Source organism: Lissotriton vulgaris, chromosome 9, assembly GCF_964263255.1.
Source record: "Lissotriton vulgaris chromosome 9, aLisVul1.2, whole genome shotgun sequence".
NCBI lineage: Eukaryota > Metazoa > Chordata > Amphibia > Caudata > Salamandridae > Lissotriton > Lissotriton vulgaris.
Genome location: NC_141697.1, coordinates 387,758,283 through 387,780,818, shown reverse-complemented (window position 1 = coordinate 387,780,818; position 22,536 = coordinate 387,758,283). Strand labels below are relative to the sequence as shown.

General features: G+C 44.5%; 1 protein-coding gene across 2 annotated transcripts in view; it reads left to right on the top strand.

Annotated features, from left to right (window-relative positions):
- SETD3 (SET domain containing 3, actin N3(tau)-histidine methyltransferase) overlaps positions 1–22,536 on the top strand; it is a 510,073-nt gene that overhangs the window by 168,161 nt on the left and 319,376 nt on the right. For both annotated transcript variants that reach the window (XM_086937753.1, XM_086937754.1), the window contains exons 4-5: positions 57–205; positions 12,981–13,053. In XM_086937753.1, the coding sequence (XP_086793879.1) occupies positions 57–205; positions 12,981–13,053 (222 nt within the window). The remainder of the gene's footprint in view (positions 1–56; positions 206–12,980; positions 13,054–22,536) is intronic.

The window sequence follows — 22,536 nt, the reverse complement described above, 5'->3', positions numbered from 1 at the left end:
AAAATGCCATTATCATAGTGTTTAACATCACATTCATATTATTCTACACTTTCCAGGTTTATCAGTTGTGTTCGATGGAAAGAGGGAAGACTATTTTCCTGATCTAATGAATTGGGCAAGCGTGAATGGTGCTTCTACAGAAGGTTTCGAATTGGTTGAATTTCCAGGGGAAGGTTGTGGTTTAAAAGCAACAAGAGACATTAAGGTAAGTGTCTCATGTACAGTGACATCTACCATAGTCATTTGTGCAAGTCCGAACAGCCGTACTGAAAAACATGTATTTCCTCCTCTTAGTTAAGTGTTATACTTTTACCTATTTTTCTGTTCTTCCACATCAAGCTACATATATGGTGCAAAGGGCACATTTGGCGCACAATCTTTATGGCACTGTGTCTGGTTCTTATACCAGCAACATGGCAGATGCATTACCCTACAGTTACTCCACTAATGCTGCATGGAAAGGAATGTAATTTCTGCTCTAGGCATTTGCCAGGTATCATTCATCTGTACTGAAATTCTTAATCTACCCTCAAGTCCCAGGCTAGTTTTAGGAGAGTAGAAGTTGTAGGAGACGTTGCAGTGTGAATAACTTCAAAAGGATTTGCCTGTTACTTGTCTTGATGCGTTCATTCAGCATCTACTAAATCTTCACTACCCTGAGCAAACCTCTCATGCTCTTGAAAGAGACCATGAAGTAAATGTTATTGAAGATAGTAGTTACAGCTCTGGGGATCCAGAAGAACATTTATCAAGGCAGTGTACATGGGTTAACATCAAGTGCCAGATCACTGCATATCTCTCATTCTTTGTGCCCTACCTATTGAAAATGCTATGGGTTCTAGTGAACCGTTTGCTAAGTTCAGAAAGAGCATAAACCCACTCCTCATCCTTCAGACTGTAGTTTTCTTCGTAATTCTGCACAATACAAAGGACATTTCCCACAATACAAAATAAATGTTAAAGTTTGGAAGCCCTCTAGAGATCTACCTATTCACTGAGCCTTGCACTTTAACACGCTTGCCATGCAGTTCCTTTATTATCAGTCCATTCCATGCTCTCGTACAGATGGACACAAATTAGTAAACTGAACACAATTCCTGTCGTGCAGATGTTTTCTTTGGTACTTTTATTGTGTCTTTACCCGCTGACTTCCAAACTCCTTAGCTGTCCCTTTGATATATATAAATGTCATTAAAACGTGTACTGGTGTGTATGTGTATGCACCTACATAAACCTCTAGATTCAGAGTGCCCCAAACACCCCGGCACTCAAGGGGTCAGTGTATAGAGTTTTCCAATCCCATTCCTCAGTGGCTCTTCCAGCTACAGAGATTTATTTTCCCAGATACAGTTGAATCCGACAGTCTGATGGCCGACCATCCGTGAAGGCATAAGGATGTGTGCTGGTGTCAATATGCACAATCCATTCTGGGCCCCTAGAAATCCTTGGCTGAGCATGGCTATTTGTTGGTCTGGCAAATCAATATTTGCAGCATGAGGAATGGGGCATATTGCAGATAATCGCCAGGTGGGTGCAGTTGTGACTGACAGGTACTGCTGTGCTTGGGAGTGGGCATATAAATGATGAAAAATGGGTCAGGTACCTAGTGGGCATTCCAAGGGTAGATGGCTGTGAGCCATTTTCAATTGACTGGGGAAGGTTTTGTGTTCTCACTACCTCTGCCTACTTAAATTACCAACTCATTTGTGCTTTCTGCTATCATAAGTTACTCTATCATTTAGCATTTTGGGTAGTTTCATGGCTTCTCCAGGCTAAGGCAGTAACATTTTCTTGCCATAGAACTCGTAATTTTTATTGTTGGATGACTTGTGTTGGTATTTTTCAGTTCTTAAATTCTTGTACTGTGGCACGCATTTCTTTGCTCATTTGAGCAGATTCTAATGACATGTCTTGCAATACCCTAACTTTATGGTCTACTGCAGTCTCAAATAATCTGGCATTCTTGCTTTGAAAAGTATAGGCTTTTTAATGCTAAGGTCTATAAAATATTGCAAATTGTTCGTTGAGGAACTCTACTGTTTGAGTGGTACACAGTGAGATCTGGTGATGGTGAGCTCTGTTTCGTCTCTTGTTAGTTTTAGAATGTTCTCTTTAATAAGCAATTCCAAATAATTTTTAAAAGGTATGTGAGTACCCAGATTCAAGTATACCAACAAATCACAAAATCTGTCTTATAGGCCTTCTTTCTAGATTTACATTTGTTTTGTTTCTTTCTCAATTTTGCAACTGCTATTCCTGACTATTTGTTTCCTTAATAGTGTGCAGTTTGTCATCTGTATTTATTACATTAATTCTTCAAGACGTATGTATATCTAATTATTCTGAATGATTTCGGAGACTTCGTGTCTCTTCTGGATTTCTGTCTGAATTTGCTTGAATTTTCAAACATTCTTTACTTTATTTACAATCCTCTTCCCCTTTACCTTTGACTCCACTCCATGGTTTGTGCTTGCCTTTTTGACTTCTTAGTGCAGGTTCTTGATTATCTCTGGAGCTGAGCTTTTTGGTGAAGTTGGTGATGTTTCTAACCCAGAGTCGTTTTCAATGTCCGTGTGGTTTGGATTTGAAGCTTTCGATCCTGTTGAAGAATGCGATAAGTCTATTTGTAGTTCTGGTTGTTTATTAGTCTTAAGTTCTTCTTCAAAAGGATTGTGCTTCTCTAGCACCTTCTTATGTAGCGTTTGATAATGGTTTGGAAGTGTAATAGGATTTTCTAATGCACTACTTCCTCTGTTTTTGAGTAAGGCACTAGAGTTATCAAGCTCCATGGAAGGCCATTCTTTTCACAGGTTTTCTTTTTACCTATGTAGATTAAATGAAAACTCTTTTTAAAGTTGGAGTCTGGCAAAAGTTATTTCTTGGGCTTGTTGTAACGTAGACCCAAAAGTGTTGCCTTTTAAAACGAAGTGAGAGACTCTTGTTTCGTTTGACTAGCTTGCCAAAAGGCATAAGGCTTATGTGTGTCACTTAGAATGTATTTTCTCGGTGTCAGTATGGGTCTTAATTTCTGTCTATGGGCTCTTGAACCTTTACCTGTCTCTTTTGATTATGTCTTTATATTATGATCTTTCTAGTTGATTCAATTGTCCTAATTCCTGTAACCATTATCTCTAATATTGCTGGCTAACATAATAGGCTGAAAGGCGGTTTCTTCCTTGTGTGTGGCAGATATTGTGATGGTCTTTCTCCCAGTGCCCTTGCCATCCCAGCAGGCGTAAATGCCATACCGTTTGGATTCATAGTACATTTGCGACCTTAACCTAGTTGTTATCACATCTACTAGTAGGACTTGTGAAGTTCGCTCTCTCCCCTCTAAATACATATGCTTGATTTTCCACTACACCTTGTGGTGCGAGAACATACCTCTTTTATTCTTTGTGTGTTGAATGGATTTTATCCTAAATGTGGTTTTCCCTCCGCGATCTTCCCTTTTCTTGGCTGAGGAAACACATCACAACCGGGATAATTTTAGGACTCTTAATTTTTACTTGGAAAGAGTGTCTATTTAGAATGTCAGAAAACTAGTATCACCCACGGTGGAATATGCCTCTTCACTCCGCATATCATTATCCCACATGCTGTCACAACGCGGTCGTAACAACGACCGTGTTTTGACAACGCATACCATTACTCCGCAAGTCGTTACAACGACTAGCCGAGGGGGGGGCGCTGGATGTTGGAATAGTAAAATTGACTATTCCAACTCCAGTCTGCGCGGACTTTAGGGAAGGTGTTGGATTTTAAGGACCGCGTTGTGACAGCCTGCGGAGTGAAGGTGCTTTAACCTCACGGTGGTTTTCCTCAGAGGTAACAAAGCAGTGAATGGCAATATTTCCAGTTGGGTAGTCTGCATATTATAAGCTTTAAACTTGAAAGATGCGCATCCTCCTCCTCAACGTCTTGCTCATTCCACAACATTTAAAGCAGCATCTGCAGCTTTCCAGAGGCATGGACCCATGAGATCTTTAAAGTAGCAACTTGGCCTTGGATTGATGCCTTTCTAAGCCACATTCACTTGCTGAATCTTCCCATAAATATTGAATTTGAAACCAGCAAGTTTGGTTTAACCCCTTCGAGCTCGTCATCAGCTACGGCGCTCGTATGCTGATGACGAGCTGAGCTCGTCATGTAACGCGGGTTTTCGAAAAACCCAGCACACAGCGGGAAAACCGTTACCGCGCAAGGGGTTAAGCAGTCACACCTGCTCCGCATTTTTGTGGCTGTGGAATCGATTCCTGGTTCAGTTGAGGAGGAAGGAGAGCCATTGCATCAAAGTAAGGAAAGACTTCATGGTGATTTCGATTCTCTCAGTTGTTTATCTCCCTCCTTCATTCTAGACACCCAGCCCTCTCCTGATTACGTTTATGCTATTTTGAAAACTTTGATAACAAACTGGGCTGGGCATTTTATGATGCACCGATTAGTATGTGAGTAGTGCATCAGAATAGGAGTGCCTGTGCTTGGTTTTTTGTAATATTTTAAAGTTTTGGCATTCTTTTTAGATGATTTTTCTGGTCCTCACTGAATTGTATGTAATGCTGTAGTAGTTGCAGAGAATGTAGGGCTAGAACTAAGCTAGGCAATATCACTAAAGTAGTTTGTCCTAATTCCTCTCTATCAGCTGGTATATGCTGCTGCTCATTGCAATTTGGAATAGCAAGGGCATGTTCCTTAATTAAAAAACAAACTACACCCATTTATTTTTGAATAGTACAAAATTGTACTAATCCATGAATATGGGGCATTGAATGAGGATTATTTTCGGAGTTTTTCTGTATGTGATTATCTCTTGAGCATTCAAGAGACCAGGAAAGATATCCTGAACAGAGTCTGAAAACCTTCTAAAGAAAGTTGTTAGTAGGTGCCCATTAGATGATCTGATCTTCAGCAGTGACTTTAATACCACAATGTCTGGAGTGAATTTCAAGGGTGCGCAGGTTAGGTATTCAATTCAGTAGATGTAGAAGTGTTTTTCAGGTTTGTATTTTGTGCTATAAATCCCGATGATTACTATGACAGTTTACATATGATTTTACATATATAGACTGAATTAACAAAATTGAAATTCAAACGAATTTCTTATGATATACAGAAGTGTGTTTAATTATGTGTTTGAATTAGACCTCTTTTCCGTGTAAAATGCCATACTGGACAAGAAGGATGCGATCTCTGTCATTCACTCCTGTTTCCCCCATCCTGTGCACATCCTCTTCATAGGCTTCTCCGAGCAAAGTCAAGCTTTGTTTTTAGTTTATTTCCACTGTAATAGTTGTCTAGTTAGTGTTTAATTTTTTATGGTGAGGATGTAAGATTGCAACAAGTGTCTAGATTGTCTGTTCCTCTACTGGTCCTGTTCATTCAATGACGGTCTTATTGGCAAATGTTTTATATTTGTTCAAACATATTTTAATGACATTAGCGTAGAGGATATTGAATAATTATTCAATGAAGTGGGATGCTGTTTATGTGTTAAGAGAATCTCATGCCTCATTCTTTTGTTTCGATTTCCTAAAGAAAGTATACTTTCCCTCACACCACAATGAGTTAGCAGTGTTGTTGTCCTATGCAATAATTGTGTATAAGAATCCCATGATATTGATGGTGAACCAGAAGCCTTTCATATTCTACAAGGGATGCTGTACAATTTCTTTTTGATTTTGCTGTCCTCTGGGACTTAGAAGATTTCCCGATTTTACATACTCTGTATAGATTTGCATCAGAAAGCTTTCATGGCGTTTACTCTGTATTGCTTATTTGAAATTCTCATAATATAATCCTTCAACTATTATTAATCTAGAACTCCAATACTGAGTGGGCTCCATTACTGAATGAGCTTTTCGATTCTGTTAATTTGATGTTCTACAAGGTTTGATTAAAAGGGGACACATTGCCTCATGAAATTGAGGTTTAATCCAGTAAACTGTGGGATAACCAAACGGAGTACATTTTGGGGTGTCTTCATTTTGGGGTACGGTTTTGCTCTCACACAGTTGAGATCCCAATCTTTGGATATAAATTGAAAAACATTGATAGATTGAGTAAAGAGTTAGCACAAATGGTATGAAGAAAAAAAAAATATATATATATATGCTAATGTTAAAGTAATAAGGGGGAAATGAGTGATGAAGTAAAGGTTATACCATTGTTAAAGAGGTGTACTTTCAGTTATTTAAGCAATATTTGTTGTCACTCACAACTGAGTGATCATTACTCCCCAGTACCTATTCTTGAATGCAAACCTGCCAGTTTTAAGTTCCATGCACAAATCATTGGTTGGGTACAGAGATTCACGTTTTCAGAAGGGTCTATGAAGAAAATGTTAAAATTGCAAGGCTCAAGCCTAAGACTAAACGTATTTTGCTTGTATGGTATTAGGTTTTCTTGCAGCTTTCATTGCTATAGAATCTGCCATTCAGTTAACTGTATTTAAAATAAAACTCCACTTGCAAGCCACAATGTGCTACAGTTCTAAAGTAATTATTTCACCAATCTTTTCCTCCGGTGGAAGATTTCACTTGTATTTTCTTTGTGTTTCCCTTTTAAAAGTTGATTTAGTTCACCACACTGTACTGTTTCTCTTTTCTTAAAATGCAATGGGCCTCATTTTTATCAGTGTAAGAAGGTTTTGCTCTTCACATACGCTAGTTACACACTTGTAAATGGATAGTCTCACAAGTGGGTTTCTGTGAGGGTAAATCTTCCCTGTGTGGGAGGAGAGAGGGCTTTGCTACACAGGAATGCCATGGACGTTTGTAAAAACTCACACACTTGATTATTTGTGGTAATGATGAACAATTTTTTGACCCTTACTCACTGTGTAAAAGGTCAGACATTTAGTCAATTCATCGGGAGGTGTACATCTAGAAAAGCAAAAGAAACACTTTAGCAAGGGTGTTTGAACTTGTTCTGGCTTTTTTTAGGTCTGACCAGAGACCGCATCCCCCTCCCCCCCCACTGCCTAGAAGATCACAGAGACTCCCACACCCTCTGATCTGTTCACTGCCTAGGAGATCCCAGAGACTCCCACACCCTCTGATCTGTACACTGCCTAGATGATCCCAGAGACTCCCACACCCTTTGATCTGTACACTGCATAGGAGATCCCAGACTCCCACACCCTCTGATCTGTACACTGCCTAGGAGATCCCAGAGACTCCGACACCCACTGATCTGTACACTGCCTAGGAGATACCAGACACTCCCACACCTTCTGATCTGTACACTGCCTAGAAGATCCCAAAATTCTCACACCTCTGATCTGTACACTGCCTAGAAGATCTCAAAATTCCCACCCCCTCTGATCTGTACACTGCCTAGAAGATCCAGAGACTCCCACACCCTCTGATCTGTACACTGCCTGGGAGATCCCAGAGACTCCCACTAATCTGTACACTGCATAGACGATCCCACATCCTCTGATCTGTATACTGCCCAGGAGATCCCAGAGACTCCCACACCATCGGATTTGTACACTGCATAGAAGATCCCAGAGACTCCCACACACTCTGATCTGTACACTGCCTAGTAGATCTCAGAGACTCCCATACCCTCTGATCTGTACACTGCCTAGTAGATCCCAGAGACTTCATGCACCCAAGGCAGTCATCTGATTTGGACCTTCTGTTTTAAGGCGCAGTGGTAATCATGCGGAGGCCCAGTACATCCGTAGCTGAATGTCAAATGGGATACACACGCTGATAACGTCCATCCCTTTCCATGTGTGAAGGGGCTGGTGACATGTACTCTCACTTATTCGATATTGTAGGAAGGTACCTCCTGACTATGGTTGCCCCCAACTTTTTGCCCTGTGTTTTAGCTGGTTTTTGACATAGTCGACCTGGGGCCCTGCCAATCAGGACCCCAGGCCTACTGCTCTCTCTGTAAAATGGATTCCATGTACCCTAGGTGCATTTCCAATTGGTACTGGGCCACCCTATCAGACCCTGTAACTCAGGGCATGGGTGTACCCAGGGCTGCCAGGGGCTGAAGTATGTATTATGCCACCCCTGGCTGGCCTCCTAAATTTGACACAACTGGCTGCATGACAGCTGGGGCAAAGTCGTGTAATCACCCTTTGCTGTAGATATAGTATACCTATATCTAACCCTAAAATGGACACACAGATTCCTATCAGTCACTCCTATGGCAGGCCTTGACAATCTTGAAGGCAGAGTGCTTGGAATCGTGTGAGATGGTGCTCTGGCATGAGCTGAGCCTGTCTGCAGCTTGCGGAACCAAGTCCTAATAGCTGTTCCATGATAACGCATACCATATACTCTTAAGTGCATTATAATCCTCGCGGTTAAATGCTATCTCTGGTATTGCTTTATCAAAACATGTCGAGTAAGGTGTCATACGAATTGGAATACTAACCCCTCGCCAATTCTGGCGACGGGGTTAGCATTCCACCCTTCTAGAGGGACACGACATGTATGTAACTGTGAACCCCGGTTAAAGTTAAACGAAGCCTCAGCTCCACAAAATGGATGCTGCCACCACAGACACGAGTCTGACCCCCTGCAGCTGGGAGTCCTTCCAGCGAGGGGAGCCTGGACAAAGGGTTTCCTGTCGAGGGCGGTGCTAGCACCGTCCCAGACAGGGTTTTGTGTATCCTGGGTAGGCAGGGCTTTACAGGAAGGTGACTGCTGAGTGGCACCCCGGTGCTCACTACGCATAGGCCAGTCAGAACCAGTTCCAGGGGCACACCAGCCCCTGGCCTGGGGAAAGTCCGGCATGGGAGAGGGGTGTAACCACCCCCCTCCTAGTCCCACCCATAGGCAGGACCTAGTCACCGGGTCAGCCCCCTTTTTTAGTATAAAGATAGGAGCGGGCCCCCTGTTCAAATTAGATCATCTTTGGAATCAAGACACGACTTTCTACGAAAGGACATCAAGATTTCTTCTTCAAGATTCTCCCTTGTGGCTAAGGAGTAGTCACCCTGCATCCGCAGGCACCATCCTAAGAACACTGCGGTCTGCTGCAAGTCCTTCTTCACGAATCCAACGACCCAGCTCGACGAGACCCGGCTTCCCTGGCACCTCTGACCTCTACTCACCTCTACAGCCAAGCTGAGAACCGTGAGTGCGACGAGACCTCGAGGGACCGACTATCGCCAAGACTGCACGACTTCTTTGCAACAAGCCCACCGTGTGCTCCACTGGTGAGTGCTTTGGGGTCCGAGAAGCCCCAACCCTGAGCAGCTCCAGCACCGAAGATCAGCCCTCCAGCATCTCCACGATCTGCGTGGGGCCCTTCTGCTTTTGCGTGCTCACCGCGCTGTGTGGCTACTAGCCGGCTGGCTTGTGGCCTTCTTCACGACGCCCGACGACATCCCTGCTGCTGGTCTGGTTGCTCCAGACTGGCCCTTGCTTCCTTCTTCAAGAGAGACACCCCGGACCCTCCTGGTCCACTCCAGACGCCATTTTGAGTCCATCGCGTGGGCTTGAATTTGCCAAGGCTTTGTTGCCCAATCCTAAGTCCAGCGACGCCGACAGCTTCACCCATCGTGGGACAGCTCGCTCCTCCATCCTGGTCGCCGACAACGCCTCCTGGTCCGTGAGATCTGCGAACACAGCGTCACCCACTCACCTAGTCGAGGTGGCTACCATCCGGTGCCCTCCTGGTGCCCACTGACTACTGGCTAGTAGTCTCGAACTTGGTCCCCTCTGCTTTCAGGTGTCATCTTCCTTCGATCCAGGCTTGGATCCATCGAACTTTCTTCACTGGTCGCCTGCCAGCAACTTCTTCCAGGCTCCTGGTCCGTCTACGAGGATTCCCGACGTCTTTTGAGACCTATGCAGCTGCAGCCCCTGGGCTAGGTAACTTCGGCATTTCGGTGCCCCAGCATAGCCTCACTATCCAAGGGTCAGGATCCACTTTCGTTTTCCTCCTACCAGGTCGGGTTCGCCCGAGAACACTAACTTTGTCATTACTAGCTACCAAAGACTTTGTCCCGCATCACGCGTGAGAGTGCACACTCTGCACCCGAGTCCCCTAGGCCTCCTAGAAGTAATCTGAAGAGTCTATAGTCAAGTCCTAGCGAGTCCTAAGCCTATTAGTACTGTACTTACCTGCTAGTAATTTCGCATTCCACTTTCAGAGTATATGGTTTTCCGTGCCCCTCGGGCATTTGTATATACTGTGCTAACTTAAGTATTTTCGTAAGAGTGTTGTTTTGTGCTTAGTACCCTGTCCTCATAAAGAGTACAGGGCTGTTGTGATTTTTAATAAATACACTGTTTATTTTCATAACACTTGTGTGGTGTCCTTTCACTTGATATTCAAGGGGTATATGTGTGGTATAACAGCTGGCTTAACACGCCCTCTCGAGTCTTTAGCCTTAGACTGCTCGTATCCACGCTACTAGGATAGCTGGTCTATGAGGTTGACTTACAACCAATCATCAATAAGGGTTGCTGGACTGATACATAGTGTTCACTAGAATAGTGACCACTGCATATCAGGCCACCTTCTCACAGATATATTACCATTAAGTAAATGATTGCTCAGTTAATTAAAGTGATTCTCTTGACGATCCGTTTTTCCCTTTCTCTCTATGATGGAATCATCCATTGACACTGCATATCCACATGTGGGGGAGAGGTTTTAATTCTAGCAGCTGTAATGTGTTTTCTTGTTTAGGTAGAAAGAGGATAATATATGTATTTGTTGTTACTAGAGTACCTATGTCCTGATGAAGCCTATATCATCTGGCTGAAACGCGACCGCGACTGCGTCAATACCTTATGCTTTGAACGGAGTCCCCTGTAAAAATTTAAGGAAGATTGGATTTTTTCCTAGGTGCACCAACACAAATGTAGGCTGGGTTGATTAGTTAACCCCCTGGTGCTTTGTTTTTGGGACTACCATTTTGTTGTGTACTCCACCCCAAATTAAGAGGAGGTACATATGTAAATTGGTGTATATATATCATTTTTTGTCTCAAGGGTACAGGGAAGTGTTTTTGGTATTCTATAGTGTTTTGTGTATTTGTATATAATGTACATGTGATGTGTTGTATATAGACTGTTATTTGTTTACATTGTGCCTCTCTGGTTGTTCGCTCATATATGTGTATATGAATTAATATATACTTTGCTGCGTATAATTCGGCAAATCACAAGACAATTAATTGTTTCTTGTTTGATAATTAAAAGTGGATTGATCCCTTCAGTACCATTTGTTTCTACTTTTTCATCTTTGGATGTCTCCTGCTCAGGTACGGAAGGGTGAGGTGGGCAGAACCCCTAACCATTTTTTCTAGTCTCTTATTATACAGCCTGCACTGTATCACAAGATGTTTATCTATAAGCCAGGCAGGTCAAGTCACTGAGCATAATTGAAGCAGCTGTTTAAAGCAACACATATGAAATGTTGCTTTTCTTCCTCCTGCTCTTTTTTTATAGCTTAAAATGACAAGCAGAGAGAATAGGTTTATTTTTTTCACTCATTAGACGGAGAAAAGCTAGAATGTTTCTGCATGCATGTTTCTACACATTCATAACTACTGCAGCTTTGGGATTTTTTTTAAACTGACTTCTAAAACTTGTGTGCAACAAATATTCAACAGATTTTTGATGTGTTCAATTTTGAACTAGTGTTTTTACTTTTATTCTTCATGTTTGCAAACTAGCTTGCTCTGTCATACGAGTAAATCACCAAGGTTTTAAGCAGTTTGTGGGAAAGGTGAAGGTTTGACTATGTATTATATGTGATATAGTACCCTCTGGCATACATGATAACGATATTATAAGTACCTCGGAGTTCCATAACCTTATAAAGGAACTCCGCCTTCAGCCTCGTGCCTCTATATGGTTATGGAACTCCTCTGTTACTTGAAATAGCCTTTTAATGTTCAGCAGGGTGTACTTTATCCCTTATAATAGTTCTTTGGCTACTGTACAGGGTTGCAAGCAGCTTTCAGTCACCTTTTGCGTATTTCATGTACCACCCTAAATATCATGGGTGTGCCCAGATGTGGGTCCCATGCTCACTATGTTACTGGACCCAAGCTGTACCCGGCAGACGAGCCCATAACTAGGGCGAAACCAGTCCTGGGTTGCATGTGTTCTGGTTCAGGGAGGACTTTGCTTGGCCTAGACTCTTTCCACGAGGAACAGAGGGTCGAGACTGATTTGCATATAGCTGAGGCCAAACTGAGGTGTCATGGTGAGCGAATTAACAATAGGTTAGAGTGCTGCCCGTAGCGATTGCCAGTGGTTAGACTTATTGCAAGTAGCCTCCCACCACCTTCTGTGTGTTGCTGTTCAGGGTAGCAAAACAATCAACTCTAAAGAGAACATGTTACACTGCCATACATCAGGTCGAGACAGATTAAATTAAATATAACTTTCTATTAACAATATCAATATCCCTGATAGTTAATTTTCACTGTGTTGACAAAAGCACGTTACCACTTTAGAGCAACTCACTCAAAATATCCAGCCCAATATCAGACTCTCTTCTGAGAAGGATTTCCCAAAACTGGTGGGAAAGAAGCCTGACTCCAGTATTGCCGATAGGCCATACATGTGGCAGAACCTGCATTGTGTACCTGTAACATAATTGATATGGTTAATAGGGTACAAAGTATTATAAACAACATATCTTGATAATATTGATGTTCTTTGGGATATTTTAAAAGTGAATGATATAAACTGCACTTGTTTCAAAAATAATCTCAGCAAAGTATCTTAAGAGAATGTTGTAAATTTAGGAGATGTTAGGGTGAAAGGTAGTGCCTTTAAAATGTCCGGGAGTCAGAGGGTAAAATGTGCTTATTGTGTCAGCTGAACTTATAAACATACGATATACAGAAAGCAGTGCTTGACAAATTAAAGCACCAAATGGTATAATGTAAACCTTTTGCTTTAGAGGACATTCCCGTCTTGATTAGTTGTCAATAAAAGCATGTACTTAGAATAGATAATTTTCTGATTTTCTTTGTTTTCCATTTTTAGGCAGAAGAACTGTTTCTTTGGGTTCCTAGAAAAATGCTGATGACTGTCGAGTCAGCAAAAAATTCTATTTTGGGTAAGAATGTGTTTTTGTGTAGTAAGTTGTTTTAAGCTGGAATTGTTTGCTCAGTTGCTTTACGCTTGTAAGAATTCCACACAGGAAATTTGACAAATGTAGCACAACTTTTCTTAGCCATACACCCCTCTTAACACAAAAAAGTTTTTTCTACTTCACCTACACAGGGCTGATCTTTTTATAGTTGAGAAAAAAATAGCGCACAGGGTTAATAATTGTTAAAGATTGAGCTTGTCTTTTTTTATGCTAATTGATAATTACTGCAATGGTCCTCAATCTAAAAGGGTATAAACCCAGCCATGTCTTAATAAATAAATACTACTGTTTATTGCATGACGGTAAACATTGCTGGACTGTTAAAGTACATGAAAAATGGCTACTTTGAGGCAGGCTTAGAATGACACCCTACCATAGCCAGATAAAAGGTGTAAGCGTTTTTTTGAAAATCATCAGACAAGCAAAATATTACAATGTCACATTATTGTCTCTGGCCAAGCACTCCTTGAAAGTTCCTCACTACTTGCCTTGAAGCTCTTTCAACAGAGAACTGTTTTTGTTTCCACCTTGCCTCATAAATCTGTGTGACTCTTTGAATAATAACTCGGCAAAAAGCACATCTACGTTTTAGTAATAATCTCAATTGCCCTGTAATTTCCTCTTTGATCATTTCCATCCAGCGATTTCCTCATAGAAGTCAGCCTTCTTATTACTTTATTTGAGTTACACTGGTGGCTCTCTTGTGAGGAGTCTTTTGTTGGTAAAAGAATGTAATTATTGTTTGTCATCTGGCAAAGCCATGTTAAAATGTCAAAAAGTATAAAGCTGCAACATTTTAGTGAATATTCTTTCTGCAAACATTTAGATTATAATAAGAGTGTTTTCTTATGAATATCAAAAATTGATGCAATAATGTCAGAACTGAGCAAGTTATCTTTACAAATTCGTATGACATAATATTAAATCCTTACTTTACAGTAAAATGTCTTGCCTGTATGTGTAACTGATTTCCAAGTACCATCTAGCCCTGCTAGAGCCATATTGTATGAGAGCTGTGTCGAGTAGCATGCTCATTCTGGCAAGACCTCAATAGATGTATCGTTTTACAAAGACGTAGGACCAGACTCTAAAAAAAAATCGTTTTTTAAAATAAAGTCAGAAATGTGTTCCTGGAGAGATACTGTGTGTTTTCAGCAAATGTTAAACTTTATAGGATATCACAAAGAATTCTAGATGGCCTCCGAGGAAGTCTACAACTTTGGCAGATTCCCAAGACTTTTCACTGATGTAAATATGGACACATGGGTATAAAAAGGTGAATGTTTCTTCATGTGGAAATGTGACGTAAAAATGCTAGTGCTCTAGGAGACCCTTTTCTCTTCCATGAAATAAACATCCGCTTTTAGAAACCATTAATTTTATGGATGCTACTTCCCATTTCTCACCTGGAAAATGCATGTGCTCCTGCTTGTGAAAAGAGCATTTTCAGGGCTGGAAACTACCAGTATATTGTGAACGAATATCCACAAACCTGTAGACTGGAGAGGATCATCAACTTTTTCAGGTCGTCGTACTAAAATCCACCCTAATACTACACATATCTACCTCCGTGTTAGATTTGCTTACATTACAGTTAAACCATAATGAAGAGATGACCATGTGATCATATCCAGTTTGAAGCATAAAAACGTACGATTCATGGGGCTTTGACTCAAGAAGGTGATTTTTCCATCTTTGATAGCTACTAAAGGGTTCAAATTTTAGGTAACGTTTGATGGGGCTGAAGATCAGCCTCATCTTGAATGAGATGCAACAGATGATTTTCCTCAACAAGGATCTGCCTCGTGCCATCAAGCATTTGAGATAGATTCAGAAAGAGGCAGCAAGATGATGTAGCAAAAATATCACTAATACAAATGTCTAGCAGGTCCCAGGGTTTAAGCCACTGCAAGTCATGCTTTGCGTGCACTATATGTTGTAATTGCACCACTTCAGGAACTGTAAAACCAAATCAAGACTATGAGTTTGACGTTAGCCAGTAATCTTGACATGTATGATTATGGTTAAAATTGGCATAAATGCGTACTTGGGAGTTCTTGGGAATGCTCAACAGCATCACAAAATGTCCATGCAGGTGAAGAAAGTTGGGAATGAGTTTGGGTCCGATTAGGAGTTTGGCGGTGAGGGAGTGGGCTGCCACGCTCCATTCTGCTCCCACACTGACAAACAGGGGCGGCACCCTTTGGATTATGAGTATTATCGTGGTCTGGCTGGCAGGTGACGTGGCGGTCCCGCGGCGGTGCAGTTTAAAGGCTCTTGGGTGAGCCTTACTCGGCACAGCTGCGGGACCAGGAATGGGGTGCATGCACAGAGGGGGCGCAGCATTTACCCCCCTGCATGCACCCCTGTGCATTGTACACAGGCCTGGAGGGGGCCCTGTACTGCTCTCTTTCTAACCTCACCGCCAGCATTTTTATAGATAAGAACCTCCATGAGACCGCTGGCGGTGAAGAAAGTCGTAATCTGCTTGGTGGTGCCGCAGGGCACCACCAAGCATATTGCCCCATCAGACTGCCGCACTACCGCCAGGGAGCTCTTATCACTGGCGGTTGCGGCGGTGCCATTGCTGTCCAATCGTCCAAGTTGTAATGTGGCGGTCGGACTGCCGGTGCAGCGGTGGCTGGACCGCCACATTTGAGCCAACGTTAGGTTGCGGTCCTCGGACTGCCAAACTCATAATTAGCCTCTTAGTCATCAACAGTGTGATGAGGACCAGCTAGTTCCTTCCATGCCGAATAAGGTCCTCAAACCAGACCTAGGAAATGTAATTAGTCCTCGCACGATACATATTGATAAGGTTGCGCCTCAAGATCCCTTTTATATTTGGGCCTTATGGATGCAAATTCATTGGTGATCTACGCAAGACATAATTAGTCAGCAACTCCAGGCAAACCAGGTGGGGTGCTACCAGATAGAGAACAAATAGCTGGAGACCATAGTAAGGAAGGTGGTCATGAAGGGGAGTGGACATGAATTAGTTTATCACTAGCTTTCAGACTCAGTTAGGAGAAACAGTAGTTTCCAGTGCAAGGAGATTCTGGATTTGACACATAATGTGCCGAATTCCTTTTGCAAGAAAGCAGAGGACATCTTCCAGAAAGGTAGTTCCATTCCAGTACATGCTCCAGACCCCGTCTTAGTGCTTCAGCAACAGGTAACACGCAGATGTCTACCAGCCTCACTCTGCCCCTCTCTCATGTCTGTGTGACTCATGCTTGTGCCCAGAGGAGCTTCCACATTTGCCAAATCTAAATGATAGCTGACATCTGTTCGACCCGAAAGGTACTTGGGGTGCTTGGAAACATTAAAAGAATTAACACGGAAATGATGAAAGCTGTGGCTGCCTTAACACAATATGGACCCTTTTCATATTAGACCCCCAGCAGCACAGGTTACCTTTCTAGAGCTATCATACTATCCACAGTAGCTCATCAGTAATGCTTGTTTAGTGTAGGCTGCCGATGGTGCAACATGGTACTGACTTACTTATGGGGGCTATTTCGTAGCAACGTCCATTCCCATGGCATAGAAGGATAATGTGCTGCTTCTTTGCTAACCTGGTGTGACATGTCCTACATCTCTCCGTAGCACACCACTCTTGTCAGGAATGGCACCAAGGAACAAGCAAATATGGCTGGAATATCTTTATCAACTGAGGATGTAGTTAATCTCACCAAGAAGTGCACAATAAAGGAGCTAGTCCCCACTAAATCATCTGATCTTAAAATGTATATACTTATTCATAACGAAGAAAGCTGGATCTGCCGGCCAATCATAGACCTAAAAATGCAAAACCAATGCATCAGAGTACTACATTTCTAAATGTCAACCTTGCAGGATATCAGACCACTGCTTCACATGTCCACAGTAGACTTCAGCGAAGTGTACTTCCACATCACAGTGCTTACAACGGAGAAGAAAAGAGTACTTACCTTCGATAACGATGTTTAGCACAAATTCATGCTCTTATCACCTATTATCCCAGATCAATTCTAGCAGTAGGGTGGAGGTTGGGGGGGAGAGCTTTTTTGTGGCACAGGATACTGTCTCTATAGTTCATTCCGCACAAGTAAGAGTGTTATATAGCCCTCTGATTTATTCAGTCCTTGGGATCATGGGGCATGAATGAACCCTCAGGATAAACTCTTATTGGTTGACCCTCACCCACTCTGTTAATGGCATGCTTCATCATTGGGTATCACCCCGCTGCGTATAAACCAGGATGAGCTCAACCATGTTCCAGGGATCACTTTTGATATTTATCCGACCGGGTTTTAGGAAGAAATATTCCTCAGGGACACCCTGGTTTCCTTTTAATGATCTGTGCACTCATGGTGGTTAAAAATTGGTGTGTGTTTGTGTCTGTGGGATATGATATCCCTACATTCTCTATGGAGTTGACATGTTTCAGCCTTGTTTGAGTGTCCTGAAAGTGCCCAAGGCTTTCTTCAAGGCTGCCTCTATGCCCTGGATCAAAGGGTAATTCCTTGTTGTTTATCCTGTACCTGTCCAGACTTACAGCATACGTGAAGGGTTACTTTCCCCTTTCATCTTAGCAGGTAATGGGGCCTGAAAGAGACGTAATCATTTTTTTTAATCATGGGTTCATATTTATATAAGCACATATAGTTCATCACAGAATATTTGGGAATACATATAGCATATAGCACTCCACACAGGCATGCAATCAATGTAATGTTATATCCCATGGGTGCGGTATTATGTAAGCATTTCCGAGTTATAGGCATATATACGTATAGGTAGATCAGACACACATTGTGTTACACTGCAGGCTTCACAACAAAGTGGAATGTGTCAAATCTGATTCTAGGTATTAATTTGTCCATTTAGGATTGCACCCTAATCCGGTTTGATGTAATACTTCATAAGCGCAAGAGAGTCATGCCTCTTTAGTTACTCTCTGTCATTTGTAAGTAGTTGTGGAGAAATTCCAATATAAAGGAGGTGAGAGGAGATAGTTGAAGATAATAAGGACATACATATCACTCCCATCACAGTACCTACTCATCATGTTTGTGCTGTGGTTACATACTCACATCCTGAAGGTTACAATGTTGCTATTTGTACCTTTCTTACACCCCGCTCACTTTTTGACTACACGTTGATCGGTAGTCTTGTTTCCTATTCATGCTCTCTTCCGAGAGCATTCATTTCCAGGTGTAACTTGGAGGGGGACAGAGCATTATCTAGCTGTATGATACAGGGCACAAGCCTGGCATCATGAGTAACGTCTTCCCGAGCAGTTGTGTTATTTACAGATGTGCATCTGCATTGGAAGGTGGAAATGATCTTGCAGTTAAGGTATATTGTTTACACAAAACACATAACTTCCATATTTAGGGGACCTCTTTTTTGCCTATCTGTGGAAATAAGTGTGCCCCTATTAATACACTTTTTGTGCTTGTTCGAATTTGTGTATTCGTCCCGGGTGCAGGTTCTTAAAGACAATAATACTGCCATTTGGTACTGCAATTAATGGGTTAGAGTAGGGTTGTGGATCCTGTACAAGGGAGGATATGCACCTTTGGAGGTAGCCAAATCATCAGGGCATCTCCCTGATTGTATAACACTAGGCAGGATCCTTAAAAGATTGGTAGGACGAACTTAGCTGACATTACCTATTGTATTACAAATGTATCCAGTATTGGGGTATCTTTCATAGATTCACATGCTTAGAATCATCCCCGCCGACAAGGTGGGAATCTCGCAGTATAATAAAACATATACATAATAGTCCTAAAAAAAATTATACAATAGGCTACTATGGACAGCAAAGTCACTACATTAGCCTATCTTAGTCCTTTTCTGAAAAGAACCAAATTTGAAACACAGCCAATCAGGCTGCAGCACCCTCTTAAAACACCCCACAGAAAGGAAAACCCTCAGATTTTCTACCGCATATCGTGTGACAGGCAGTCAGTTTTAGTCACCTGTGGTTGAACTTTGTGAGTAGGTATGTCTGATTCTTCTTAGAAAAGCTTATTTTTGCCTTGTTCTTCATGTGGGAAGAAGAGACTACATTTTGAAGATCCTCACAAGGAATGTATTTACTGTCTTTATCCAGCACACAAGGTTAAAGACTGCAGGATTTGTAGAACCTTCCCTGCCAAGACTTTGAAAGACAGAGAGGGAAGATTGCTGGTTTGGCTGGAGAAGTTGAAGGCTACATCTGATGTCGTTTCAGGAGATGATGGCAGTGTTAGTCCTCAGGTGTCCACCCCTCTAACCATGAAGAGTGATAGATCTGATGATCCCCCTGAGAAACAGAGTAAGACCTTGAAGAAGCCTCACTCTGAGACTGGTCACTCTTCCTCTAGAAAACAGAAGCTTTCATTCTCTTCTGAGGTGAAATCTGGTGAAAAAGGGAAGATTTATATGAAAACTGCCTCAAAGCAGCAGAAAACGAATTCTAAGTCTGTCAGGATCCCGTCGACGTTGAAAAAAACACAGTCGACGATGAAATCTCCTGAGACGGTGAGTGCTTCCTCCTCGTCGACGAAGAACATCCTGTTGTCGACGATGATATCATTGCCTGCTTCGTCGACGATACCAATGACGACGACTACCCATTTCTCGTCGACGCCTACCTCGTCGTCAATGGGAGTTGTCATCGTCGACGGCGGAAGCGTCGACGGCAAGTGCCCCGTCGACGACGAGGTAGGCGTCGACGAGAAATGGGTAGTCGTTGTCCACTGTCGACGACGATACAACTCCCGTTGGTGAGTCCACCGTCGACGACAGTAGCAGCTTCGACGACGACAACATCGTCGGCAATGGTTTTTCTGTCGACGACGTCGATGATGACAACGTCAATAGTAGCTTCTGTTATGGCTATTTCAACTGGTACTGACTCACCGTCTATGTATATCTGAAAGAGACACGTTAGTGATAGATTCCTTACCATAGAATATCCCCAGGCGTCAGACTGGATCCGGAAATTTTTGCGTAGCAATACCCCTGCGCATCGGTAGGCGTCGTCCGCGGCTCCGCGTCCGTCGTCGTTAGCGCCGGAATGACATTGTCGGAGTACTTAGACGCGCCCATGCGCGCTGACGTCAGTTCTTCTTTTTTCCACGCCAGCTAGCGCAGATCCGGAGAAGCTCTACCCCATAGTAATTTTTTGACTAAACTTTTTGATCTTTTTGATCATTTCTTTCCTCGAGTTTTCGACTCTATCGGTGCCGGTAGGGATGCCCGGGTTCAAACCCTGCTTGAAGTGCGACCGACTGATTAAGTGTTTAGGCCTCGACCACGACGACCGCACCTGCTCCGACTGCCGGGCCCTGACGTCTAAAGCTAGGCGGGAGCGGTCCCGCAAGCGACTCGAGCTCCGGCAGTCCAGGTCCCGGTCCGGGTCCCAGTCCCACTGGAGGTCGAGGGACCGGTCGCAGGGTCTGAGTCATCGCAGCTCCGGGAGTGGACATCGGTCGTCAGGATCCAAGTCCTCAGGTAAGAGGCATGAGAGGTCGGAGAGACGTCATCGTTCCTCCGACCCACCCCGACGCTCGCACGATGCGGCCGGGGGTTCGGGTGACACCACCCACGCGGCTCTGAGGGAGTCGCAAATGTCGCCGCCTGCCCCACACCTTCGGGTCCCTGGGCACAGCGCGACGCCGGAGGAGATCGAGCGGTACCTCATGGCCATGAGGTCCCTCCCTCCTCAGTCGGGTTCCGTGGCGCCTCCTTGCCCAACGGTCCCGGCTGGAGGCCCTAGCGGGTCGGGGAGTTTCGGCCCCGACGCCGTCGGGTGCTTCGGCCCCGACGCCGCCGGCGACTTCGGTCCCGGCGCCGCAGGACCTCACCGGATCCGCTTCCGGATCCGGGTCGTCGCCGGTCGACCTCACAGGCGCCGGCCCCACGGGTGTCGCCCCCGGCGCCCTCTGTGGACGCCGTCCCCAATGTTTCCTCCGGTCAGACTCTGGCGCCGCTTCCGACGGCCTTTGGAGATTTTTATTTCCATGAGGAGGCCCCATCTGTTGCTCCTGTTTTACAGGAGACGGGTGACGAGGGAGACTGGGAGGGGTCTGAGGACCCTCTGGCACTGGAGTGCCAGTCTCAAGAGGACTGGACATATGAGCTTGGAGAGGCCAGTGGTATTGACACTTCGCCAGACACTGGATTTGTCTCCCCGCCAACCGTGGCTACGGAGGAGGGGTCTACTTACAGTGTAGTGTTGACGAGGGCGGCCAAGGCCTTAAACCTTGAGCTCCCCGTCGCGGCCGTGAGGACTAACCTCCTCACTGAGGCCCTCAAACCGCAGACAAGCTCCAGTGAGCCTCTGCTGCCGTTCAATGAGGCCTTGTGTGATGTTCTTGTGGGCACTTGGTCCAAGCCTGCCACAGGTCCGCCTGTGGATAGGAACGTGGCCAGACGCTACCGCCCGGCCCCGGGCGACCCTTGCTTTTTTTCCATCCATCCCACCCCCGAGAGCCTGGTTATCCAGGCCTCCACTTCCCAGACCGCATTCCCGGCAGCTCCGCCCGATCGGGAATCCAAGAGATGTGAACAATTCGGGAAGAAAGTGTTCTCGTCCCTAAGTTTGGGGCTGCGGTCTGTCAATACAGCCTGTCTCTTGGGCCGCTACACCCACACAGTGTGGGACGCGGTCGCGGACGTACTGCCACAATGCCCGGAGGAGGTCCGGGCTAAACTCGCCCAAACCCTTGTGGAGGGCCGAGATGCGGCGCGATATTCCATCCAGTTTGGGCTGGATACCACAGACTCACTGGGCAGGGCGATGGCAACGACAGTGGCGGTTCGACGCCATGCCTGGTTGAGTTCCGCCAACTTTTCGGCCGATGTCCAGGCCACACTTCTAGACATGCCGTTCGATGGCCGTCACCTCTTTGGCGACAAGGCAGACCATGCGCTTGAGCGTTTTAAGGACTCCAGGGCTACGGCCAAGTCCTTGGGTCTCTCGGCCACACGCCAGCAGTCGGGTGCCTTTCGCTCCTTTCGTAGCCAAGGAAGGGGCGCCCCCACACGTGCTGCCAGCCACGCACCGCAGAATGTTCAACAGCGCGGTGGCGGCCGTGGAAACTGCCGTGGCGGAGGTCGGGAACAACGGCGAGGCCAGTCCACACCTCCCTCCGCAGCACCTGCCTCGAAACCTTTCTTGTTTTCAGGCCCATGTGACGCCAGTGGGAGGCAGGGTTCGCCATCACCTCTCCCACTGGCGCACTGTCACGTCGGACAGGTGGGTGCTGCAGATCGTCCAAGCGGCTACTCCCTCCCCTTCGAGGCGACCCCTCCAGCCATGCCACCGCAATTCCACTGCGTGTCGGGGGATCACTTGCAACTTCTGCAAGAGGAATTCACGGCCCTCTTGGCCAAGGGGGCTATCGAGCGCGTTCCTGGGCCAGAATTAGGGTGTGGATGTTACTCCCACTACTTTCTGGTACCCAA